The sequence below is a fragment of the Chiloscyllium plagiosum genome, chromosome 11, assembly GCF_004010195.1.
Source record: "Chiloscyllium plagiosum isolate BGI_BamShark_2017 chromosome 11, ASM401019v2, whole genome shotgun sequence".
Taxonomy (NCBI): Eukaryota; Metazoa; Chordata; class Chondrichthyes; order Orectolobiformes; family Hemiscylliidae; genus Chiloscyllium; species Chiloscyllium plagiosum.
This window is the reverse complement of record NC_057720.1, coordinates 47,646,307-47,668,749: the sequence shown is the minus strand read 5'-3', so window position 1 is coordinate 47,668,749 and position 22,443 is coordinate 47,646,307. Positions and strand designations below refer to the sequence as shown.

The 22,443-nt window shown below is 40.6% G+C and overlaps 1 protein-coding gene across 3 annotated transcripts in view; it reads left to right on the top strand.

The window, feature by feature from the left end:
• Positions 1-22,443, top strand: part of patj (PATJ crumbs cell polarity complex component) — a 396,330-nt gene that overhangs the window by 27,988 nt on the left and 345,899 nt on the right. For all 3 annotated transcript variants that reach the window (XM_043699258.1, XM_043699257.1, XM_043699256.1), the window contains exons 9-14: positions 1,600-1,699; positions 4,745-4,833; positions 7,139-7,268; positions 8,578-8,694; positions 11,391-11,467; positions 21,834-21,890. In XM_043699258.1, coding sequence (XP_043555193.1) covers positions 1,600-1,699; positions 4,745-4,833; positions 7,139-7,268; positions 8,578-8,694; positions 11,391-11,467; positions 21,834-21,890 — 570 coding nt within the window. The remainder of the gene's footprint in view (positions 1-1,599; positions 1,700-4,744; positions 4,834-7,138; positions 7,269-8,577; positions 8,695-11,390; positions 11,468-21,833; positions 21,891-22,443) is intronic.

Here is a 22,443-nt window from a genome sequence, read left to right as displayed (position 1 = left end):
TTGAGTTCTACTTTTTATTAAGCTTTTTCATAGAACTTCGTGACCTGGGCATTTAATTTTTCATATCAAGTGATAATGGGAAGGATGCTTATTTCACACTTGACATTAAGTGTGGAAAGTTTCCAAGCTGTTCAGTGTTTTTGGTTTATATTGGATTTGAACATCCATGGTGGAAATTAAATGATGTGTTAATAATTGCAAAAATGGATCTTATCTCTTCTGTCCTTATTGTAGTCAGGAGTTGGAATAGGACTCATCTGCAGAGTTAGGCTGCTAAATTTGGTTTTGATCTATAACGCTATCTGTATTCCATTTGTCCATGTTAAATTTAGGGACTAACAACAGAGAAAGAAAAACTCAGTATTTTAAATCAATATCTTTTTATTTTCTTAATTTTTCTAGAAATATGGTACCTAGTATGATGGATGGGATAAAAACCAATTTCAAGATCCCAACTTTAAAAATAGAGTGATTAGTTGTAAATTTCCTATGTATTTTGATTTTATAATTTTAAATTGTTAATAAATGTATTCTCATGGAATCTTGGTGTGGACTCCCATGATAAATAGTTCATGTTGCTGAAATGATCAGATTGATTATCTGAACTACTTACTGCATCTATTGAAATGTAGTTAGCTTTCTTCAGTTACAGTCAGATAACTACATACCATAATAACATCCATGCTTACAAAGAGGATGAAGGGAGAAATAGGGAAACTTATAACAGATAACAAGGGCTTAACACCACCATGAATCTCGAGGAACATAGAAGATACAAAATTTCCAAAAGGAAGTAGAGAGAGGGGGTGAAGAGCTTTTGGCAAGTATAATCCAAGGTTTTTTATTATATAGATTAGTGAAAAGCATGTGGATTTTAAAAGAAGTCTTAGATCTATTAAAGACTGTCCGAGTAACCTTTCTGTGGAGGCAGTGAATGGTGGTTTGGTTCTTTATGAATATTTTGCCTCTGTTTTCCCAGAATGGGAGGATAACACAGACATTACAATCAGGCAGAGGAGTGTGAAATGGTGGATGGAATATTCACAGTGAGAACCAAAGCACTAAAGAATTTCATCTGTTGAAAGTGGATAAATTCTTTGAGCTGGAATGATAAGTATCTGAGGCTATCCAGAGAAACAAGAGAAGAAGCAACAGGGGTTTTGATAGTCATTTTCTATTACATCAGTTGAGACAATTGACAACATTCTAAACCAACCAACAACATCCTGTTTTAAAAACAGTGAATTTGTCCGATTTCTCATTATTGAGAGACCGTTAAAAATTTCTACGATCTCAATTGGCATCTTTGCCAAAAATTAAACAGTTCTTTCTTTGGCCACATCTTTTTTGTGTAACTTAAAAAAAAAATTCTGCCCACTAGCTTTTAAGATATGTTATTTACAGCCTAACAGGCAAGAGCATTCCCATCATTAGTAATGGAGGAAAGACATTTTTTTTTGCATCATTCTGCCACACCAAGTATTTGAAGGGTAGTTTCATGAACAGTCTCTTTGTTTTAAGCAATATATCTTGATGTTACATACAACCTAAATTTTATACAAAAATCTATTGTTAAAATGTTGTGTTTGATTTTTGTAGATTACTGAAAATGATTATGATATTGAAAATGTTGAACTCAAGAGAGATGGACAAAGCCTTGGCATTACTGTTGTTGGTTATGTTGGTGCATCCCATGGTGGTGAGTTCACAAATAATTATTAATTAGGAAGAAGGTGCTGAACTGTAAGTATGCCAAATAGCAGGCTACCATTTTGTACAGGTCCTTCAGCATTCCAAAGTGAATTTTTGCAATCTCCTGACAAACTTCATTTTTCTCTGGTCTAAATGTTGTTTTATTAAGTAAGTGATGATTTTTGATTAATAAAACTTCCATACCAAAAGCAATTGGTATGGTAGCTTAATTCTTATGTTGCTGTACAGGAAGCCCAGAGGTATAGACCACCGCAGCAGCTGGGGAATTTAAATTTGATTCATGATATAAATCAAGAGCTAAAAGTTGTGTCATCAGTAATGAAACAACCCTGTTGTCACGAAACCCATCAGCATATTTTTAGCAAAGGAATTTATCTGATCTGGCCCATATATGACTTGAGACCCAGACCAGTTTGCAGCCACTACCCTCTAAAGGACAATTAGGGATGGGCAATAAATGCTGGCTTTGCAAATTGCAACCATATCCTATGAATTAAGTTTTCTGGATGGTAGTGGTCATGGGTATGGAAGGTGCTGTACAACAAACGTTGGTGCATTTCTGCAGTGCATCTTCTAGATGATACACATGCTGCTACTGTGATTTGATGGTGGAGGAAATTAATTATTAGGGTGTGGCGGCATCAAATGGGCTATTTTTTCTAAAAGTTGTCAGACGTTTTGAGTGTTGCTGTAGCTGCAATCATCCAGGCAAGTGGGGAGTATTCTGTCACATTCCTCACTTGTGCTTTGCAGATATTGGACAGGAATCAGGAAGTGAGACAACTTTGGCAATGACAACAATTGTTGCCCATCCCCAATTGGGCTCTGATTTGAATTACTTTTAGATCATTTCGGAGGACAGTGAAGACTCAACCACATTACTATTAATCAGGAGTCACATGTTGACCACACGAAGAGAGAATGGTAAAATGCTTTTCTCTAAAACATCACATGTAGACCTTTGGGATTCTGGTACAATAAGTGATTGTTGTCATTCCTGAGACTGACTTATACTTAGAGATTTTATGAATGGAATTTGATTTCAGACAGTTGCTGGTGTGTGACTTGAACCCCTCCCTGCAAACCATGCATTAGCCTAGGCCTCTGGATTGCAAGCCCAGTGACATTAACACAAGCCACCTTCTTCCTCTAGTAGATAAGTCTTATCTACTATTTATCCCTCAACTAGCACCAAAAATAATCGTCAATTCATTTCATTGCTGTGTGTGGAAGCTTGCAGTGGGCATCATTTCCTCAAAATGATGATTGTCTTTCATTGGCTGCATGTCCTGAGGTTGTGAAAAGTGCTGGAGAAGTGTATGCTCTTTCCTTTTTTTTTTTACATATTGTACCATATTTCTTGAAAATTGAATTGAATTGAATTTATTGTCATATGTACCGAGGCACAGTGAAAGCTTTGTCTTGCGAGCAATACAGGCAGATCACAGAGTTAAGTAGCATAGATAAGTAAATAATAGGTAAACAGCGGCAAAAACAAAAACCCGGGTACAGGCAAATATTAAGACTTTGAGAGTCCATTCAGTATTCTAACAACAGTAGGGTAGAAACTGTTAGGAAACCGGCTGGTGCATGTGTTCAGGCTTCTGTACTTTCTTCCTGATGGCAGAGGTTATAGAAAAGCATTGCCAGGGTGAGATGGATCTTTCCCAGACTTATCAGAAACTAATGTTACAGTTTCCCACAGGGAGTAGTCATTTGTTCAAGGTGGAGTTGAAGAAGTTATGGATTTCGTGGCGTCTTGAGTTTCAACAACTCTAAACAGCTGGAGTTTGTTGGAATCCTGTTAGAAGTGAAAGATCCAAGAGATTGGATTAATGCTCTTGATTTTTTACATGACAAAATTCCCTTAACCAAGAAATTTGGCAATGGTGAGAACCGTATAGAAATGAATGCTGCTCGTTAATTTTATTCAGCCCTTTGAAAAGCACTTTGGATGCCTGGATGGAAGTGCAAAGATGCCATCAGTTTGAAAAGAGCATAAGTTTCTAATATTGGCTCCAATATGTTTCAGCTTTCTGGTAAATTCTTCACATTTAATAAACTATGCTTTCTTTCAGTTTTTAAGGATATTATCATGGTTTTTGAGAGAGTAGAAAAAGTTATATGGATTATATCCATATGATCTTTCCTGGAGGTATCTATTTAAATGGGTAGATGCACGGCTTAGTAATTCTTAGTGAACAAGACAGATGCCACTTTTCAATTGCATACTTTGGCATTTAGAACTAAAAGGGAAAGGTACAGTATTCTCAAACAGCCAAACAAGTTGCCAATCAGCAGAGTTATGGGCATACGTTTCTTCTCCTGGTGACCTTTAGAACCAGTCTGATTAGATTAGATTAGACCTGCTGTGCTGTTCCAGCAATAAAGTTTCAACTTTGATCTCCAGCATCTGCAGACCTCACTTTCTCCCCGCATACGTTTCTTCTCCTGGTGACCTTTAGAACCAGTCTGATTAGATTAGATTAGATTTCCTACAGTGTGGAAACAGGCCCTTCAGCCCAACAAGTCCACACCGACCCTCCGAAGAGCAACCCACCCAGACCCATTATGGTAGAAGGCCTGCATTTAAGTTCCACCTGTTTTTGCAATGTGTCCTGAACACATCTGAACAGTTAATTAAATTACAAAGTAAAATAGCCACTGTTATTGTGATGTTAGGGCTGGTCTGTTGGATACATTATAACAACAAAAGCATTTTGGATTTACAAAGCTCTTAAATAGGATAAACATTTTGGTATACTTCACATCAATATTTTCAAGCAAACTATAATTCCAAGTCCCACAGGATGATATTAGGTTTAGTAATGGAAAGCTTGGTCAAAGTGGTAGATTTTAAGTAACATCTTACAGGAGGATAGTGTGATGGAGATCTTTATGGAGGAAGTTTCAGAGCTGAGGGCAGATGAATTCAGCTGCCAATTGAAGAACGATTGAGATTCTGATGCTAATGACCTCAGATTTACTGGAGAAGCTACTGAACAAGATAATTTGATATTATAATTTACAGATACCTCTGGTATTTTTGTGAAAAGTATAATACCAGGAAGTGCAGCAGAGCAGAGTGGGCGTATTCAAGTTTATGACAGGATCATTGCAGTAAGTGATGTTTTCTCTTCTATTATAGTTCTTTATATTTGCCTTTATTTCTTATTGCATTATTATTTTTTCCTTCATCGGCACATTAAATTTCTTTGGCATTTGATTGAAGAGTGTCTTCCCTTTACCTTTTATGCATCTAAAAAAACTCATACAGTTTTCTTTTATAATTTTTTTAATTCACTCGTGGGAAGTGGGTGTCACTGGCTGACCAGCATTTATTGCCTGTCTCTAGTTGCCTTTGAGAATGTAGTGGTGAATTACCTCCTTGAGCTACTGCAGTCCATGCACTGTAGTCCTCAGGGAGGGAATTGTAGGATTTTGACCCAGCAACAGTGAAGGGACAACATATATTTGCAAGACAGGATGATCAATGGCTTTGAGGGGAACTTGCGCTTGGTTGTATTCCCATATAACTGCTACCCTTGTCCTTCTAGACGAAAGTGGTCTTGGGTTTGGAAGGTGCTGTCTGCGGATCTTTGGTGAACTTCTGCAGTGCATCTTGTAGATAATATACATTGCTGCTACCGAGCATCGATGGTGGAGGGAGTGGATGCTGACTAGTTTACCCATATATTTATCATCTTTATTATTGTTTTCTTAGTATCCCTCTGCTGGTTTTAAAGGCTTCAATCCTCTGGCTTCTCACTAATCGTCTCCACGTTGTTTGCTTTTTCTTTAGCTTTTATGCTTACTTGACTTCCCTTGTTAGCTATGGTTGCCTTGTTCACCCCTTATGTTTTTTCTTCTTTGGGACGAATTTCTGCTGTGTCATCTGAGTTACTCGAAAAGCTCCTGCCATTTCTGCTCCACTGTCTTTCTGCTAGATTCCCCTTCCAATCAACTTTGGCCAATCTTGACTCAATTGTGTCATACAGTTACATCTCACTCGAGCTTCTCCCTCTCAAGCTGCAGGGTGAATCCTATCATATTTTGGTCATTTAGCCCCATGAGTTCCTTTGCCTTAAATGCCCTGACCACATCTGCCTCATTATACATCACCAAATCCAGAACTACCTGTTCCTACTGGGGTCTGCCAAAAGCAACGCTGAAAGAACCATCTGATAGATGAACAAGGTGATGACAGGCTACAGGGGCAGGTGTATGGGATTATGGTGAATTGAGATCAGTGTGTTCTTGTCGAAGGATGGAGCAGACTGAAGGGGCTTGCTCCAAATGTGTTCCATCCCTTTGCCCAATTAACTACCCTCATCCTGACTCTTTCGCTAGACATTTCCCTTTCCCATTCAAAATAATTCCAGGTTTCAGTTCCTGATCAGATGTAAAGTTTGATTTCTGGGGCTGTGAAAGTGCAATTCTGAATGATGTAGAAGCGCCATGCTGGGCTGTTAGAATCATTTTTAGAAAGTAAATACGTGCATGCGATGCTAAGTGAAAGAAGAATGTGTTTACTTTCACTCCCTATCAAAGCAGCACAGATTTTTACCACTCCTTACTGCAATTGTGCCCTGGGGTCAAAGTGCTACCTCCAGAGACACCTATTTAAAGTCTACTAGCGCTGTGCAAACCATTTTTCTCTTCTTGATGCTCAAGGCTAATTATAACATGGACATCTTTTTTCCTTAAGTGATTTTATTTCAATAATTAAGTCAAAGTGTGTTTCTGTCCCTTGATGCACAGTCCCCAGAGCCCTTACTCACTGAGAGGGAGAGGAGACTGAAGCAGCAAGTTGGAGAGTTGGAAAATGGGAGGCTCAGCAAGAAGATGAGTCAAGGCACGACAGTGACCACAACTTGGAGGACAGGGGCAAGAGGACCATGAGTGGGAGAGGCTACAGTTGGAGGATCAGGAATAGATCATGGGTTAGGGAGCGGGACAAGCTGCAAGTTTGAGGGTTGGCTGTGAAAGAATAGTTTAAAGCGCAGGTAAGGTTGTAAACCAGAGGGATGGTAAGAGGAAGATGTGCACTGATCAACATGGTAAAGAGAAGGGATGGGTGGCAAGTGGTAGTTCAGAAAGCAGCATTGGTCATGAGTGGGAGAGAAACAGAAAGTTACCAGATTTTTAAGACAAATAAATTTATTTTATCTTAATTTTTTTTTTCATTTACCAATCTCATATTGTTGCAATTTATTGTATTTCCATTTATAGAGTATGATGCTTTAATGTACTTTTCTGATATGAAATGCCAAAACAGACCCTAAGTAGAGTATTTGGTTTGGATACATTAAGAAAATCTGACTCAGTTAAAATAATTTCATTGAAAGTCATGATTTCCAGGAGCATAGCTACTGATTTCAGTGAGGACTGACTGTGTGTTACCATTTGCTGATCATTTTTAAAGGTTGATGGAGTTAATATTCAGGAATTTACAAATCAAGAAGGGATTGATGCTTTACGAAACACTGGAAAAACCGTCAACCTTACAATAGCAAGAAGGAAGATGGATGATGCTCACGGACATTATGAAAAAGGTTGTTTACACTGTACCTTCATCCTGTTTTTAAAAAAACTGTTTAACAAAATTCCAAAAATATCACGTTTAGTTCTGGTTGTCGATTTAATTTGAAAAAAAATTCAACCTGACTTTGAATTACGTTTCTAATTAGTCAAAAATAATTATTCACCTGATAGAAAAATATTGTAAACACTTTTCTATTCAACAAAAAATATCAACCAAACTTGTTGGAAACCTCAGTAATAATGCGCTGTGCATTATATGTAATGAAACCATAGGAAAATTTGCTTTTCTTATAGTTTAAGTTAAAAAGAGGCAATATTGTTATTTTTCTGCTATCCTCCAGAATAGTTTACTGAAAGATTGCTCTAATTAATTACAGTAATTTGACCTTTATCTTTTCCCAGCACAAGTTTTCTAATTTGTTTATATGGCTATGCTGTATTAGGGAAATGTCTCTGAGTGTATCTCTCATATACCTCCTTGTTTTCCAATGGAATAGTTTGACTTACGTGATACTTAGATGCACTGTATTTTACAGCTTAATACTCATTCATGTCTGATTTATATAACATTTGGGTCAGACAGGGAGCAAATCAAAACCAAACAGGAATAGACTGTGCCAGTTAACAATTGGTAAGTCCAAAAACTCAAATCAACAGCGATGTTTGAGAAGATTTGTAGCTCAGTTTGATGCCTCTCACTGATTATGTTCTCTAGTATGGTGATGAACCTTCACGCACAGTGAGCTAACTTACATACTTAATACAAATCAACAGTTAGTAAACAGTTACCAATAAAAAGCTTTACAGACATTTTAAAAATAATTTTGTCATCTGTCTAGTTTACTGAGAACCTGTGAAGCATAGAATTAAAATGAAACTTGACAATGCAAAAGTAAAGGGTTTGTAATTCTTAGAATGTTAAGAGGAGAAAAAACAAAAATCTATCTAATCATATTTAGAAAGCTTCAGAAATTGAAATAATGGAGACATTTCACTTCAAACTGTGCTCATAGTTGCACAGTTCTAGCTTTCATACTGTCCATAGGAACGTAGTTGACAGTTCCACTAAATGATGCCAAACGCTCTGTAGAATATTGTATACTACTTCCAATTAAACTTGGATTTTCCTAAAATTATACTCAGAAGAGACCTGTTCACTCCAACAATGAAGAAAGTGAACGTTTATTAATATAGGATGGTTTAAAATAATAAGTTCTTAAAAAATCTCAAATGGTGAGAGGTTTGTAATGCTGTCTTTAATTATGCAAGAGCTTTAATTGTACATAATTTTAACAGTCCACTCTCTTCCTTACTTTACAGCTGAACCGGATAATATAACTCCTGTGGCAAATGCAGTTTTCACTGAAAGTAGCATTCATTCTGCTGTTGAAGAGCAGAGAAATGCACAGATGCAGGAACCACAACATCAAATTGATGGTATGTGCGTTTATGTAATATTTGTGTTACATCATTCACTAGATCTAAGTGCAAAATTTAAATGAAAGTTGGAGTACAATACTGACAGAGAACTACCCCCTCAGAAACATGAACAGAAATTGTTGGAAAAAGTCAGCAGGTCGAGCAGCATCTGTGGAGAGAAAACAGAGTGGATGTTTCAGGTCCAGTGACCCTCCTTCAGAACTGAATGTAGATAGGAAAAGTTGGTGTATATGCTGAAGATGGGTTGGGGGAGCAGTAAACAATAGCTGGAAATGGAGCCCAGAGAAAGAAACCAACTGTTGAGCAGACAAAGGAATTGGTCTACCTGGAAGAATCATGAATTTCAAATGGGGGTAATTATTGGATGACAATGGCTTGGTTGTGGTAGCAGTCCATGTGTTGACAAAGCCTGGGTATGTGGGGGTTTGGGTAAGGACATGGGAGACTGCACTATCAGAATAGGAGAAAGTGAGGACTGCATATGCTGAAGATCAGAGTCAAAAAGTGCAGTGATGGAAAAGCACAGCAGGTCAGGTAGCATGTGAGGAGCAGGAGAGTCGATATTTTGGGCATCAGTCCTTTATTAGGAGCCACACTTTTTGACTCTGCACTATCAGAATGTCGATCCTCATAGATGGGACTAGCAGACTCACGCCATTTTTGTTTTGTGAAGAAGAGGAGGAAAGCTCTCCTAGTTTCCTGACTACTATTTATTACTCAGCCCACACTTCATGATATGTCAAGTGAAGATAGATTTCCAAGTTTGTTATTTTTTGTACCCTCTCTTCCTTATATATAATCTAGATTTTATCTCGAAGAATTTTGGGATTTGTTCTCTTGTTTTCCAAAAGGAAACTGAGTGAATGGTGTCTGAAGTGGAGAAAAAAATATAGCTGTTTGATACAGCTGCAGCATATGAAATAAGATATCCTGCACACTGAAACTGCACAATTTCAATTCAGCTTGCAAAATCAAATGTGGTCAAAATAATTATGTTTGTGGCTATAATTTTGTGAAGAGCTGATAGTTGGAAAGTACTCTTTCTTTAAGGTATTAAAATGAATAAAGGATGTTTAACTGAATCATTGTAATCAGTGAGCAATCAAGTGCCAAATTAATATCATTATGGATTAGACTAAAGTGGTACATTTTGCAAATAAATGGGAGAGAGGTGCTAAGTAATTTAGGGGAATAGACTCACAAATCATTAAAAGTAGCAATTCGCATTAATAAACCACTGTGGCCCTTTTCTGTGTCTGTAAGGGAATATCAGAAACAGGAATCTATGTCATGAGTCCCCACAACCTTTCCATCATTTCAAGATACAGGTAACGAGTGTGTTGGAATACCCTCCATTAGCCTGGATGAGTGTGACTTCAACAACACTCAAGATGATTGAGACAATCCAGAAAAAAACAGTCAGCCTTCTGGACACTTGATTCACCATCTTGACCATTCATGCCTTTACTATTGGCATTCAGTGGCAGCATTGTATACTGTTTACAAAATGGACTGGAGTAACTTTCCAAGTCATCTCCGACAACTTTTGAATCTCCTTTCAGCGATTTATGGAATAAATAATTCCTCACCACACACAAGCAACTACACAAGTTCTTAGGAAAGACTTGATTAGTTTAGCATGCAGAGAGCCCTGTGGACTTGTCACTGTCAGTCTGGCGCTCTTTGCTGGGTTAAATTGGCATGAGATTGACATGGATTATTTTGAAAGCAAATTTGGATAGCAGACAGATCTTCTTACTCTTTTCTTACAGAATTGCAGGAATTGCTAGGCCATTTCAAAGGACATTGGAGTTACTCACATAGTGTGGTATTTCAGCCTAATTCCTTCTGATTTTCTTTCAAAGCTAATTCAGTAAGAGGTAAAAATAAAGAGAGTGTACTACAGTAATTTCTGTCACAATTTTAAGCTCTGAGTGAAATAGCAGCCCATGTGATAACAATGCCTGGTGTGGGAGTTCTGGGATAAGGACATGGGAGAATGTACTCGGGCCCTGAAATTATTAAACTCAATATTAAGTCCAGACGGCTGCAGGGTCCCCAAGTGGAAAGTGAGGTGCTGTTCTTCCAACTTGCACTGATGATTTGGAGATGCTGGTGTTGGACTGGGGTGTACAAAGTTAAAAATCACACAACACCAGGTTATCATCCAACAGCGATGCTCCGAAAGCTAGTGTGCTTCCAATTAAACCTGTTGGACTATAACCTGGTGTGTGATTTTTAACTTGCACTGAGTCTTGGTGGAGCATTGCACTAAGCTCGAGACAGAAATGTTGAGCAGGGAACACGATGGTGAGTTGAAATGACAGGCACCCACAAGCCTGGTCATTTTTGTGAACAGATGTAGGTGTTTTGTAAAGCAGTCAGCCAGTCTGTGTTTCATCTCCCCAGTGTAGAGTAGACTATGTTGTGAACAGCGAATAAAGTGGATTGAGTGAAGGGGAAATAAATTGCTACTTCACCTGGAAGCAGTGTCTGGGGCCTTGGATAATGATGAAGGAGAAAGTAAATGGGCAATTTTTTTTGGTTGAGTGAAGTGCAGGAATATAATGCTCCCAGTATACTATTTTTAATCAGTTGTGGCAATTTCAATTGAATGAATTAATTTATTGGTTTGTTTTGGAACATTTATGTAAATAATAATTCTAAATTAATGTGACTCATTTTAATTCTAGGATCCGAACCTATTCCATCAAAAGAAGAATCGAAATCCAAATGGGAAAATTTGTTGGGACCAGAGTACGAAGTAATGGTAGGAGTTTCTTCCACTATTCAGTTGACAAGAATTGAGTATCAGGAAATAACCATATAATGCAATAAAGTTAGTGATGTTACCTCTCTTCATTTTATTTGTGAAAATTGTGGAATGTGGGTTCCATTTAGAAACGGGGGTGCAGTTTTATAGGGGCCGTAATGACAATGGTGGACTGTGGCTGATTTGTGGAAAATTGTGAGAGAGGTGGCAAGACCTTTCTTGGCAATGGGCACAACTTGCTGTATCTTTTATGCAACTGTTGAGTTTTAAGGCAAGATTCTTACTGGACAGCAGCAAGTTGCTTATCAAGGGACATTATTGCTTGTTAAATACTTTTTTAATGGCTTGTCTTGCCTCACTGATGTGTCGCTTCCAATCTTATCATATGTGCCAAAGAAAGGAGAGACCGAGAATTCTAGTTACGGAAGTCAGAGGTGGTGACTTTGGCTCACTGCTCACTTCAAAGAGCTTGGAAAGCAGGCACCAGTGTCTCATGGGATGCTCCAGATCACAGACAATGGCATCTGTTGTGCCTATCTCTGACAACACACAAATGAATAAAAGTTGACAGATCCCCAGAACCTGATCATGTGTACCCTTGAACTCTGTGAGAAGTGATTGCTGGGCCCCTTGCCGAGATATTTATATCATTGATAGCCACATGTGAGGTGCCGCAAGACTTGGAGGTTGGGTAACGTGGTGCCACTATTTAAGAAAGGTGGTAAGGAAAGGCCAGGGAACTATAGACTGGTGAGTCTGACGTTGATGGTGGGCAAGTTGTTGGAGGGAATCCTAGGGGACAGAATTTACATGCATTTGGTAATCCAAGGACTGATTAGGGATGGTCAACATGGCTTTGTGCGTGGTAAATCAAAGAGGATTGATGAGGGCAGAGCGGTAGACGTGATCTATATGGACTTCAGTAGAACATTCAACAAGGTTCCTCATGGGAGACTGGTTAGCAAGATTAGATCTCACGGAATACAGGGAGAGCTAGCCATTTGGATACAGAACTGGGTCGAAGGTAGAAGACAGAGAGTTCTGATGGTGGGTTGCTTTTCAGGTTGGAGGCCTGAAACCAGTGGAGTGCCACAAGGATCGGTGCTGGGTCCACTGCTTTTTGTCATTTTTAAAAATGATTTGAATGTGAATATAGAAGGTGTAGTTAGTAAGTTTGCAGATGACACCAAAATTGGAGGTGTCGTGGACAGCAAAGAAGGTTACCTCAGAATACAACATGATCTTGATCAGATGGGTCAATGGGCTGAGGAGTATAGATGGAGGTTTATTTAGATAAATGCGAGGTGTTGCATTTTGAAAAAGCAAATCAGAGGAGGGCTTATGCACTTAATGGGAATGTCCGAGGGAGTGTTGCTGAACCAAGAGATCTTGGAGTGCAAGTTCATAGCTACTTGAAAGTAGAGTCGCAGGATAGTGAAGAAGGCATTTGGTATGCTTATTTTAATTGGCCAGTGCATTGAGTATCGGAGTTGGGAGGTCATCTTGTGGCTGTACAGGACATTGGTTCAGCCCCTTTTGGAATATTGCATGAAATTCTGGTCTCCTTTCTATCGCAAGAATGTTGTAAAACATGAAAGGGTTCAGAAAAGATTTACAATGATGTTGCCAGTGCTGGATGGTTTGAGCTATAGGGAGAGGCTGAATAGGCTGGGGCTGTTTTCTGTGGAGTGTCAGAGGCTGAGGAGTGACCTTATAGAGGTTTATAAAATCATGAGAGGCATGGATGGGGTAAATAAACAAAGTCTTTTCGCTGGGGTGGGGGGTCCAAAACAAGAGGGCATAGGTTGAGGGTGAGAGGGGTAAGATATAAAAGGGAACTCAGGGGCAACATTTTCACACAGAGGCTGGTGCATGGAAAGAGCTGCCAGAAGAAGAGGTGGAGGCTTGTACAATTACAGCATTTTAAAGACATTTGCATGAGTGTATGAATAGGAAGGGTTTGGAGGGATATGGAACAAGTGCTGGCAAATGGGACTAGATTGGGTTAGGATATCTGGTCGGCATGGACAAGTTGGACCAAAGGGTCTGTTTATGTGTTGTACATCTCTCTGATTTTACATGGCAGATCTCTGATCTAGGGTGTAGGTTTGCTCGCTGAGCTGTAGGTTTGATAGCCAGATGTTTCATTACCTGGCTAGGTAACATCATCAGTGGTGACCTCCAAGTGAAGTGAAGCTGTTGTCTCCTGCTTTCTATTTATATGTTTGTCCTGGATGGGGTTCATGGGGTTTGTGGTAATGTCATTTCCTATTCATTTTCTGAGGGGTTGATAGATGGTATCTAGATCTATGTGTTTGTTTATGGCATTGTGGTTAGAGTGCCAGGTCTCTAGGAATTCTCTGGCATGTCTTTGCTTAGCCTGTCCCAGGATAGATGTGTTGTCCCAGTCGAAATGGTGGTTTTTTTCATCCATGTGTAGGGCTACAAGGGAGAGAGGGTTGTGTCTTTTTGTGGCTAGCTGGTGTTCATGTGTCCTGGTGGCTAATTTTCTTCCTGTTTGTCCTACATAGTGTTTGTGGCAGTCCTTGCATGGAATTTTGTAGATGACATTGGTTTTGTCCATGGGTTGTACTGGGTCTTTTAAGTTTGTTAGTTTTTGTTTGAGAGAGTTGGTGCGTTTGTGAGGGGTCTTAGTAGTCTGGCTGTCATTTCTGAAACTTCTTTGATGTATGGTAAGGTGGTTAGGGTTTCTGGTTGTGTTGGTCTGCTTGTCGTGGTTTGTTCTTGAGGAATCTGCAGACTGTATTTTTTGAGTATCCGTTCTTCTTGAATAGTAGAGTCTCTGATCTACTCACAGCACACTTTTGCATTTCAGCGGGCACCCTGGGGTACAACTGCAACTGTCATTGTAATGCTGCAGCAAGGCCACTTTGTGGTCAGTGATATTCACCCAGTTCATGGTCTGGACTGGAATACATTTCCTAACTGTACACTTACTGTTGTAGTGCTCAGTCGCCTGAACCAACTGGAGGATACTGTATGTCTGCCTTGCACTGCCTTGCCTTGCCTTTTTATGCTTTGTTCCCTTAACCAGAAAAACCAAGCTCATAATGTTGCTGTATTATCATGCTGTTTAGCACAGACACAAAGTTGGGAAGTTGGCCGTGGTTATCAGCTGTCCTCAGTCATGCCAAGGGAGATAGATTTGTTCACGGGGTCCCTGCACAGTAATGAAAGGGCAGCCTCTGATACCAGTCCAGCAACTTGGACATTTTCAGTCAGCCAGTTGGGTGGTTAGAGTCCGGATTCCCTCCACATGAGGAGTGAGGGGTTAAATTGGGCAGCCTACCATTTGCCTTGACTCTTTGATGGGGGCTTCTTTCCAGCTGGATTGAGGGACATGGTGTCCTAAATACTGTTGGTGCAGGTGGAGAGGTGTATTGAGCAAGTAAATAGGCAGAGGGCATACAGGTAAGTAATGTTGGAGCTGCGACAGCGAGTGGGAGAACAAGTCGCAGGAAGTAAAGTGAGTGGTAGAACTTGAGCCTTGGTGGGAGGTAGTTATAGTACTAGAGAGAAAGTGAGTATGAGATTTTGGAGAGAAGATGATGGCACCTCTGGGAGAGTGGAGAATGACATTAGCCTTCTTTGTCCTGGGCTAGGCGTTCCTCCAGTTGGCTGAGATTGCTTCAATCTGGGTGGCAATCTTGGACTAGGCTGGCATGGTTTGATGTTATGGCCTTGACAGCTGGTTCTTGGAGAAAAGCAAGGTCTTCTCTTTGTACCACTCTCCAGCAAGATCTCCAGGTCCCTACACACAAAGCAGATATCAAATTTTCTTTGCCTGCCATGTCTGTGGCAAGTGTTAGGAACAGTGCAGTGCAGCTCTGAGCTATCAGTGCTTGTCCAGGTGCACAGTGCCCTTTTCAAGACTGCATTAGTGCCAAGACTGCTGGTCAATTTTGCAATTTCTGGTAGTGACCAATTGTTGAGGGAATGGCATATGGTAAGATGGGGGTAGAATTGTGCAAGAGGGATAGGAAGTTAATTACGTGGGTTTGAAAAGATATGGTGAGAAATTCTGCAAAAAAAACCTGATGAAACTTGCCGCTTAGAGTCATAGAGGTGTACAACATGGAAACAGGTTCTACGGTTCAACACATCCATGCTGACCAGATATGCTAAATAAATCTGGTCTCATTTGGCACATCTCCCTCTAAACCCTTCATATTCAGAGACCCATCCAGATGGCTTTTAAGTGTTCCAATGTACCAGTCTCCAACACTGGCAGCTGATTCCATACCCACCCCACTCTCTGTGTGAAAAGGTTGCTCCTCAAGTCCCTTTTAACTTTTTCCCCTCTCACCTTAAATCTATGCCCTCTAATTTTGGACTTCTCCACCTGGGGTAAATACCTTGTCCATCTACCCTATCCATTATGATTTTATGAACGTCTCCAAGGTCACCCCTCAGCCTCTAAAGCTCCAGGGAAAATAGCCCCAATCTGTTCAGCCTTTCTATAAAGCTCAAACCTTCCAACCCAGGCAACATCTTTGTAAATCTTTTCTGAATCCTTCCAAGTTTTACAACATCTTTACTATTGAAGGGAGACCAGAATTGCACCCAGTACACCAATAGTGGCCTAACCAATGCCCTGAACCGCTGCAACATGACCTTCCAACTCCGATACTCAGTGCACTGACGGATAAAGGCAAGCATACAGAATGCCTTCTTCACTATCCTCTCTACCTGCGACTCTACTTCCAAGGAACTATGAACTTGTACTCCAAGGTCTCTTGGTTCAGCAATACTCCCCAGGACCTTAGATTAAGTGTCTAAGTCCTGCCCTGATTTGCCTTTCCAAAATGCAGCACTCCGCATTTATCTAAATTAAACTCCATTTGCCATTCAAAGCTCAGATTAGACCTAACTAATCAAAATCCTGTTGTAATCTGAGGTAACCTTTTTCACTGTCCACTACACCTCCAATTTTGGTGTCATCCGCAAACTTACTAACTATACCTCCAATGTTCACATCAAAATCATTATATAAATGATGAAAAGCATTAAATCCACCATCAATTCTTGTGGCACACTGTTGGTCACAGGCCTCCAGTCTGAAAAACAACCCTCCACCACTGCCGTTCCTCTTCACCTTCAAGCCAGCATCCAAATGGCTAGTTGCCCACCCTGATGCCCAGCTTACCGGTCAATAGTTCCCTGGCTTTTCCTTATCACCTTGCTTAAATAGTAGCACCATGTTAGCCAACCTCCAGTCTTCTAACACCTCACATGTGGCTATTGATGACATAAATATCTCAGCAAGCGGCCCTGCAATTAATTCCCTAGCTTCTCGTGAAGTTTAAGGGTCCACTTGATCAGGTCCTGGGGATTTATCCACCTTTATGTGCTTCTTTTAAGATTAGATTAGATTCCCTACAGTGTGGAAACAGGTCCACACCAACTCTCTGAAGAGTAACCTACCCAGAACCCTGCATTTACCCCTGGCTGAGCCGCCTAACACTATGGGCAATGTAGCATGGCCAATTCACCTGACCTGCACATCTTTGGATTGTGGGAGGAAACCAGAGCACCCGAAGGAAACCCATGCTGACACAAAGAACGTGCAAACTCCACACAGACAGTTGCCCGAGGTGGGAATTGAACCTGGATCCCTGGCACTGTGAGGCAGAAGTGCTAGCCACTGTGCCAACCTAAATCTACTGTTCCAATAAAACACTTATTAAAAGTACCTTAACATAATTTAAAAACCATACAGCATCTGTCATCTTTGATGTCTTTCTTCTTTCGGTCGTCGTCTTTCTTTCACTGCGAATATGTTTCATATGAAAAGGTTCCTTTGATCGAGAGGGTTTCAGTGTTTTGCGTCTTTCTTGATGGCAGTTACACCGTCTGACTTTCAAAATGCCTGCTTTTGTTAGACTGCCAACATCGGATCGTTTCATTGATTAGATGTTGGCAAAAGAATAAATTCAAACTCGATTGGATTTTTGTATCCTAGGGCATATTTTAAACTGGTTAAATTCAAATTGTTGTCAAAATAGTAACCAACTTTGGGATCCATTTCACAGCCAAATGTTACGTATTTTCAATTTTCCAGTACACTGAGACTGCTGTTGTAAGCTCTGTGCACAACAGCATTCACTGTCTCTTAAAGATACAGTACATGCCTTCAATTTCATAGCACTCAACCTTCCTTCTTATTCTTCACCAAAACCTCAACTTCTCTCGCCATCCAGCATTCCCTGCACCTACCAGCCTTCTCTTTCACCCTAACAGGAACATATTGTCTCTGGACTCTCGTTATTTCATTTTTGAAGGCTTCCCATTTTCCAGCCATCCCTTTACCTGTGAACATCCACCCTCAATCAACTTTTGAACGTTTTTACCTCAAACTGTCAAATTTGCCTTCCTCCAATTTAAAATTTTAACTTTTAGATCCGGTCTATCCTTTTCCATCACAATTTTAAAACTAATAGAATTATGGTCACTGGCCCCAAAGTGCTCCCCCACTGACACCTCAGTCACCAAGTCTGCCTTATTTTCCAAGAGTAGGTCAAGTTTTGCATCTTCTCGAGAAGGTACATCCACATACTGAATCAGAAAATCATCTTGTACACTTAACAAATTCCTCTCCATCCAAGCTCTGAACGCTATCATAGTCCCAGTGTATGCTTGGAAGGTTGAAATCCCCGACCATAACCACCCTATTATTCTTACAGATAACCGAGATTACCTGACAAATTTGTTTCTCAATTTCCCATTGAATATTGGGGGACATCTATAGTACAATCCCAATAAGGTGATCATTGTTTTCTTATTTCTCAGTTCCACCCAAGTAACTTCTCTGGATGTATTCCCAGGAATATCCTCCCTAAATACAGTCCTAATGTTATCCCTAATCAAAAACACCACTCCCTGTCCTCTCCTTGCCTCCCTTTTGCTCCTTCCTGGAGCATCGCTACCCTGGAACATGGAGCTGCCAGCCCTGTCCATCACTGAGCCATGTTTCTGTAATTGCTATGATATCCCAGTCCCATGTTCCTACCCATGCCCTGAGTTCACTTGCCTTCCCTGTTAGACCTCTTGGATTGAAATAAATGCAGTTTAATTTATCAGTCCTGCCTCGTTCTCGACTTTGTTTCTGCCTGCCCTATCTGTTTGATTTACTCCTTTTCCCAACTATACCAGTCTCAGAATGCTCTCTTTTCTCATCTTCCTGTGTTTCTCCCACCAACCCCTTACTGGTTTAAATCATCCTGAGCAACTCTAGCAAATCTACCCACAAGTCCCCTTCTAATTCCGAGGCAATCAGTCCTCCTTATCCGGTCACTTCTACCCCAGAAGAGATTCCAATGAACCAGCTATTGTGAATCATTCTCCCCTCCACCAGCTCGTCAGCCATAGCATTCATCTGTTCCATCCTCCTATTCCTACCCTCACTAGCTTGTGGCACCGGGAGTAAACCAGATATTACTACCCTTGAGGATCTGCTTTTGATGAACGGCTTTTGCCCGAACATCGATTTCGCTGCTCCTTGGATGCTGCCTGAACTGCTGTGCTCTTCCAGCATCACTAATCCAGAATCTGGTTTCCAGCATCTGCAGTCATTGTTTTTACCTTTTAAATTCCCACCCAACTTCCTATATCCTCTCCTCAGAATCTCATCCTTTTCTCTTCCTCTGTCGTTAGTTCCAGTGTGTACTACGACTTCCTGCTGGTCCCTTTTCTGTTGTAGAACATTCTGTGCCCCTGATCCTGGCTCCAGGGAGGCAACACACCATTCTGATGTCTGACTGTTGGCCCCCAAATCATCTGTCTGTGCCTCTGACTAGGGAGTCCTCTATCACAGTCAATCGTTTGGAACCTGGCATACCTGTCGTTAAATTAGAGCCAGTCTCGGTACCAGAAATCTGGCTGTCAGTGCTACATATCCCTGAGAGTCCATCAACCTCTACATTTTCCAAAACAGCATACTTGTTTGAGATGCAGATAATTGGCTGAAGGAAATGTAAGATTCAGCCTAGAGTGTGATTAAGTAGTGCAACATTTCATCCAACTTAATCTTATGGAAAGCTACTATCCAATTTAGGAATGACTTCAATTCAGTTTAATAGATTTTATGAATTATTTTTAAGCTATTTCTAGTGTACTATTTATCTTGTTTGAAGTGGATTGTAGTTAGATATATGAAAATAAAATACCATGGATGCTGGAATTCTGAAATAAAAACCAAAATTCTTGAATTATACAAATTTGGCAGCATTTGTGGAGAACAAAACAGTTAATACTTCAAGTCTGTAACTTGCTGAAAGGTCTGTTATTCTATTTTAATTGTGTTTGGATTAGCTTTTAATGTGCCAGACTTGCATATTTCAAGAGTAGACAACTGAATTGATAAGCAAATACTTAAGCGAGTGAAGATACATCGCCATGTCAACCATTTTTATACACATTTGATATCTATATATGTTTCAAAAGTCTGAATTTACTCATCACAAGCAGATAAATTGTGTGTATTTTCTTGGTCTGTGAATATTTTGAAAAATCCTGCTTCAAGCAGCTTCTGTGAATTAACAGCAATACATATAATTACTATTCTTCATGTACCCCATGAGTGTTAGAATGTTTATACAGATTTGGTCCACATTGTATGTCTACTGAACACTTGCTCTGCTTGTTTTTTTTGGTGTCAGAAAATGCTGGGTGTAATGTTGTTAGGAAATTGAATTGCTGTTGGCAACATCCTTCCTCGCTTCTTCAAGCTTGCTGACTTGAATTCCCTTTGTCCTTAATTCACCATCTTTCTGTATTTCCTAAATCTCTATAACTAAATAAGCTCTTATACTGGGAATTTTGGCTGCCCATTTGAGGTTATTGTCGAAACGTGTGGAGCTGGAAGAGCACAGCAGGTCAGGCAGCATCCAAGGAGGAGGAGAATTGACATTTTGGGCATAAGCCCTTCATCAGGAATATGGAGGGGGAAGGGGCAAGCTGGGAAGGCAATAGGTAGATGTAGGTGAGGGGGTGATGGTGATAGGTTGGAGCAGATAGGTGGGATGGAAGATGGACAGATAGGATAGTTCCAGAGGGCAGAGCCAAGTTGGACGGTTCGATCTGGGATGAGTTGGGGCAAGGGGAGAAGAGCAAACCAGTGAATTCGACGTTGATGCCATGTGGTTGGAGGGTTCCAAGGTGGAAGATGAAGTGTTCTTCCCCTAGGTGGCGGGCGACTTGGATTTGGCAATGGATGAGGCCCAGGATTTGCAATTTCTTGGTTGAAGTGGTTGGCCACAGGACAGTGGGGTTGTTTGGTCCATGTGTCCCAAAGATGTTCCTGAAATGTTACGTGATTAGCTGTCCTGTGTCTCCAATGTAGAGGAGACCACATCAAAAGCAAAGGATACCATATATGACGTGTTTAAATTTGCAGGAAATTCTTTGCTGGATGTGGAAAGATCCTTTGGGGCCTTGGACAGAGGTGACGAGGGAGGTGTGGACAGAAGTTTTACTTGTGGCGGCAAGGGAAGGTGCTGGGAGTGGAGGGTGGATTGGTGGGGGGGTGTGGGTCTCACTAGAGAGTCTCTGAGGGAATGGGTTCTGCGGAATGCCGATAGGTTTGGGGAGGGAAATATTTCTTCTGTCTTGGGATCCTCCAACCACACAACATCAACATCGACCACTGGTTTCCTCATCTCCCCTCCCCCCACCTCATTTTAGATCTGACCCTCCAACTTGGCACTGCTGTCTTGAACTGTCCTACCTGTCCATCTTGCTTCTTACCCATCCGCTCCATTCTGACCTATCATCGTCATCCTGCACCTGCATCCACCTATCGCCTTCCCAACTTCCTCACCCTGAGCCTCCTTTTTATCTCTCAGCCTTCTTCCTTCCCCTACTGTCTTTCCCCACCCTCCAACATTCCTGATGAAGGGCTTATGCCCAAAATGTCGATTCGCTTGCTTCTCGGATGCTCCCTGACCTGCTGTGCTCTTCCAGTTCCACACTTTTCAACTCTGATCTCCAGCATCTGCCATCCTCACTTTTTCCTGAGATTATTGTCATCTGGCTTCTCTACTCAGATCACTGACAACCAAAAATAAAGTTTGAAATGGAGACAGTAGTTTGCAGAGACAAAGATGTTGACTGTTTATTACGAATGGAGATCATGGCCAACCCAGAATTGTGATCTTGTATGCATAATTTCCGATAATAATTGAGAGCAAATTGCCTCCACTGAATAAATTAAGACTCCATCTTATGATTACTTGCCTCCATTATGTCTTAACGTCTGCTTAGAATGTTGACCTTCAACATCAATGTAACGTTGAAATATTGAATTCTGTCAAATTAACTCACGACTTTTCTTATTTATAATTAGATGCTTGATTTGGAGATTGAGACTGCCAATAATATGCAACTGCAGAAATACTCCAAGGTATTGACATTCAATACTTTCAAAGCCTCAATGATTGAAATGGTACTTTGCCATTTTTAAAATCAGAGTAGTCCAATGTTTTTCACCTTTCACTTTGTGAAAATTTTAAGTTAATTTCTGAAAAAGCAAAACCTCTGAATCCATAAGGACACTAAAGATTTGCAGAATGCTTGGAAAAAGGCAAACACATAATAGAACATAGAACATAGAAAAATACAGCGCAGTACAGACCCTTTGGCCCTCGATGTTCTGCCGATCCAAGCCCACCTAACCGACACTAGCCCACTATCCTCCATATGCCTATGCAATGCTTGTTTAAATGCCCATAATGAGGGAGAGTCCACCACTGCTACTGGCAGGGCATTCCATGAACTCACGACTTGCTGAGTAAAGAATCTACCCCTAACATCTGTCCTATACCTAGCACCCCTTAATTTAAAACTATGCCGCCTCGTAATAGCTGACTCCATACGTGGAAAGAGGTTCCCATGGTCAACCTTATCTAAACTCCTAATCATCTTGTACACCTCTATCAAGTCACCCCTAAACCTTC